Source organism: Primulina eburnea, chromosome 6 (genome assembly GCF_022965805.1).
Source record: "Primulina eburnea isolate SZY01 chromosome 6, ASM2296580v1, whole genome shotgun sequence".
Lineage (NCBI taxonomy): Eukaryota > Viridiplantae > Streptophyta > Magnoliopsida > Lamiales > Gesneriaceae > Primulina > Primulina eburnea.
In genome coordinates, this window is record NC_133106.1 from 37,570,310 (window position 1) to 37,574,651 (window position 4,342).

The window sequence follows — 4,342 nt, forward strand, 5'->3', positions numbered from 1 at the left end:
AGAAAGTAATGTCGCCTCATATCGATCGGGCATTTACAAAGCTTTTTGAGTCTGATCCATTATCTTTTCCCGCTTCTGATTATTAGTTTTTGTTACTTTAATTTCCGAGAGAGAATTGATTGAATAATTACTTTCTGAAAAGATATTTGATCACAAGTTGAGTTAGGACTTAGACAAATGCATGATGCATGTTATTATATATGAAGTATATATATATAAAAGGGCAAAAAGCGAATTCATTACGTAGATTACGAAATGGAAACCAACTTCAATATATTCAAGCACAATTATAAGTTCAACAGCTCCAAAAGATCCAAGCATGTGTTTGTGCTTTGACTCTCAAACAGTATACTTCAATACCTTCAACTATAATCGAAATCGAAATCGAAACATCGGATTCGGACAAGATGGTAATGTACTAAATATAAATATTTGTTGCACAGAGTAACTCAAGATGATGTGTCATGGAAGACAAGAGTCCAAACGAACATTATTTAACGATGATACGTACGCTGCATGACGACATATTCGATATTTTATCGGAACCGAGAAATTATATGATTATGGGATCCAAAAATACAGCAAGAATGAGTGGCTTGAGTGATTTTTCTGGGAACGTAAACCCATCTTTTTCCTTCTTATAAGTGGCCATCGCTGCTCGGCAATAATTGAGGATTGGTTTGAGAGCGTGCCTTGGAACGGAACAGCTGTTTCGACCCATTCTTTATTCACAGTCATCCACGAATCTTCAGCAAGTTCAACGAACTTATTCAGAGCTTCTTCTTTTGGCACGCCATATTGTTTCATATAGCAATCCACTGGAGTTAGGCTCTCACCATTAATCTTGCCCTCGCGCTACAAAGTGAAGATCAAGAGTAAATATATAAGAGTAACTTGTAATTTTCATGCTAGCTATGTATCACTGAAAAATGGTGATGTGTCTAGCACTGCGTCAGCTGCTGTACCAAAATCGTCAGAAACTAAAAATTAACGAATCAAGACCAAAGATAATAGACTAAAACCTAAAATTGGATATTTGAGCACCAAAAAATTTATTTTCCCATAAATAACATACATACATATATATATATATATATATATATATATATATATATATATATAGTAAAGATAATAAAGTGTGTATACATACGCACTTCATATGAAGCTTGATCGTTCCAGTATCGACCCACATGAGCTGAGGCAACGGCAATTTTTGGTTTACTCATCAACCATTCGAAGTCTTTTTCTGTAGCTGGGCCGTTCAAGAAGGATGAAGTTGCAAATACAAACAACAAGCTGGTGACAACCCCAAGAGAAAGAACATCTTCAAATGCTGCAGGTAAACGTTTTCTCCTATACCAATTGGCTTCCATATGATAAGCCATACACACTTGTTTCACCTACGAGGTCAAAATGCTTTCGATGTTAGAAATTAATTAATGATGTATATATGTATCGACATGCAATCACAAACCCTTAAGCTAATTTTTTGTTACTCTTTTATAATACAAGAGTACTTCAGATGATCCAGCATAAGTCCCAGTCAAATTAGGAATGTTGGGCACCCACAACTTCAAAATTAATTAGTTAAAATATTTTTCCACCAATTAAGGATTAGGCAGACATTTTTGTCAATGAGAACTTTTTTTTATTTTATGTCATGAGCTAAGATATGTATGAAATAAATTGTAAATTAATTAAAGTACGTACATACCGTTTCTTTATAATAAGAACCTGCATAATATTTTCCTTGCTTTGATGCTTCGTTGTCGAAATCCTCGTAGATTCTTGAAACAAACAGATAGATTTCTTTGAAGTAATTGGGTAGACGATCAATTTCATCAATCTTTCCACTGCAGAAAACATAATAATCTAGTTAAAAATTCTAATGCTTTGTTTAATTACAATCAGTCTTTTCTTCTTCTTCTTCTTCTTCTTCTTCTTCTTCTTTTTTTTTTGAACTTTTGACATTTCCTCTCACATTCAAAAACCATTACACAGGACACATTAACCTCGACATCTTCTCTCTTCAAATTAAACCCTCAAGTTTAGAAATAACTGAAACTCCAAACAATTTTCAACCTTTTGCCCATTCAAACACTTGAATTCTTTATCTTTTTTTTTAAAAAAAAGAGTTGAATTCTTTATCCAATGTCATATACAGTTGACTTTATGTTATATACACTCCATTTTATGCATAAAATTAATCCACTAAATAGAGTGTATATGTATAGAAATGTGCGTGTGTGTTTGTGTTATTGTATATACGACCCTTACGTACCTTTGTAATACTCGGGTAAATATCTCTAGGTCTTCAAGTTGAGCATAAGTATCATATGTGTCATCTAACATCGCAGCCAACAGCATGGATTTAGCAACAATTGATCGAGCAGAGGAGTACTGAGGTTCATAATCCATAGCCACACCCCAAAAATAGGACTCAACAACACGGTCTCTCATATAAGGAATTTTGGAAAGAATGTCCAAATCCTTCCACCACCTGCATAGTAAAAGTTTGAAGGTTTTACACCTTTCATTGCGTAACAATACTTATGCATTTGTTAGCTCTCTCCTAAGTACAAAAGATTAAATTGTCGGATTCGCATGCCAAACAAAATTAAATTGTCGGATTCGCATGTCAAACAAAATTTATTCTAACAATAAAATATTTAAAATATGTAATAGTTTACGTACGTTATGAGATCAGATAGCTCTTTCTGATACAAATTCTGCAGATATCTGAAATTTAATTTGGCCAGCCTAACAAGTAGTTTGTCGTTTGATTCCTCCTTTTCATATATTGGGATGTAATATCGCGCCACTGCTATGGGAACTCCGCAATGAATGGATTTCTCCAAGGTTTGTGAAACTTTCTCTCTCACGGAAAAATCAGCTTGCGATGTAAGAATATTGTTCAGATGACAAGTTGTGAAAGCAACTGCCTCTTCTAACACATTCTCCCCTTGAATTCTCACATCCGTCGCTTCATAAAAGCTTAACAAACCCTTTATGTCACTTTCCAAAGAAGTCAAGAATTTATTGTCCGCGTCCTTGAACTTGTCGAAAACGCCTGAGATGCATTAACTTATCTTCTGTCAAAAAATTTCTATAACGCAAATTACTTTTAGGCAGAGTTGAATGACATGGCTTGATGATTAATATAGGTGGAAGAGATATTAGATAAAGATCGTATACCACAAGGAATGTTGTGTCCATGTTGCCTAAACAACCGAAACAACAGTGCTGTATTGAACATGTCATAGTTCTCCATTGCCTTAAAATTTGAACCAGAAGATTCATGGAAAATCTGTTCCAGTTGTTCCTCAATCTCTTTCTCAAAATGATAGGATAATCCCAAACGTTGGATGTTGTCGATTAACACTATTTTATCTGTCGTTTTGCTTTCTTTAGCCATCACCATTTTCCTTACTTCTTCCCTTAACTCAGCAATAGATTCATCACACTTCACTTGTACCTATGAAATACATCTCCAATTAATATGATGAGTATTCATAAATATATATATATATATATATATATATATATATATATATAATATTGTCACGAATTACAATGTAGTATTAGAATATATATATATATATATATATATATATATATATATATATATATATTATTGTCACGAATTACAATGTAGTATTAGAACACATATATAGTTTATTATTAGACTTGCACAAAACTACAACACATATCGTAGGTAAATCGACAGAAAACAAAGGAAAAAAGCAAAATTACCCCAGTGTCTGTATTTTCAGACATGAACATATCACCCCACAAGCTGGGGAAACTTAGCTTAGCTTGGCGAATCTCATTCTTGGAATTGAAAACTTGGAGAGCCATTTCTTCGTTCTAAGCAAGTATTTTGTATTAAGTTGTGGTGATAGCAAATTATCAAAGAAACTAGCACTGATATTTATAGGCATGCAGAAAACTTCAAGAGGAGATCATGCTACTTTAAGGCCTGTGGCGGAGGCGGAGCCGGAGCCACATGGTAAGATAAGTCCGGTGGCCCCATTTTTTTTAAAAAATTTAAATGTAAATTTTGGATTAACAAGATATTAATTGGGGTTTTAAAATTCTAGTTCGCCATTGTATAAGGCACATAGAGTTAAGAACAAGTTAGTATGACTCCAAAGTGACAGTATCTGAATAACTGAAGGATTTTGCCATATATTGAAATGGTTTTCATGAAAAACTTAATGTTATCCCAATTCAATTCATGTAAAAAATTTAATGGTGTTTTGTGCGATTTTTAAAATGTTTAGTATTGAAGGTTATAATCTATAATTCTTTGTAAAAAAAAAAGCATTAATTAGTTAAATAA

General features: G+C 33.2%; 1 protein-coding gene across 1 annotated transcript; it reads right to left on the reverse strand.

The window, feature by feature from the left end:
• Positions 1 to 248: 248 nt before the first annotated feature.
• Positions 249 to 3,931, reverse strand: LOC140835030 (beta-farnesene synthase-like). The gene is given in 8 exon segments (XM_073200321.1): positions 249 to 675; positions 678 to 855; positions 1,155 to 1,400; positions 1,715 to 1,853; positions 2,282 to 2,500; positions 2,695 to 3,070; positions 3,196 to 3,475; positions 3,754 to 3,931. Coding segments are annotated over 8 exon segments (1,665 nt in total). The 5' UTR covers positions 3,859 to 3,931; the 3' UTR covers positions 249 to 553.
• Positions 3,932 to 4,342: the final 411 nt, after the last annotated feature.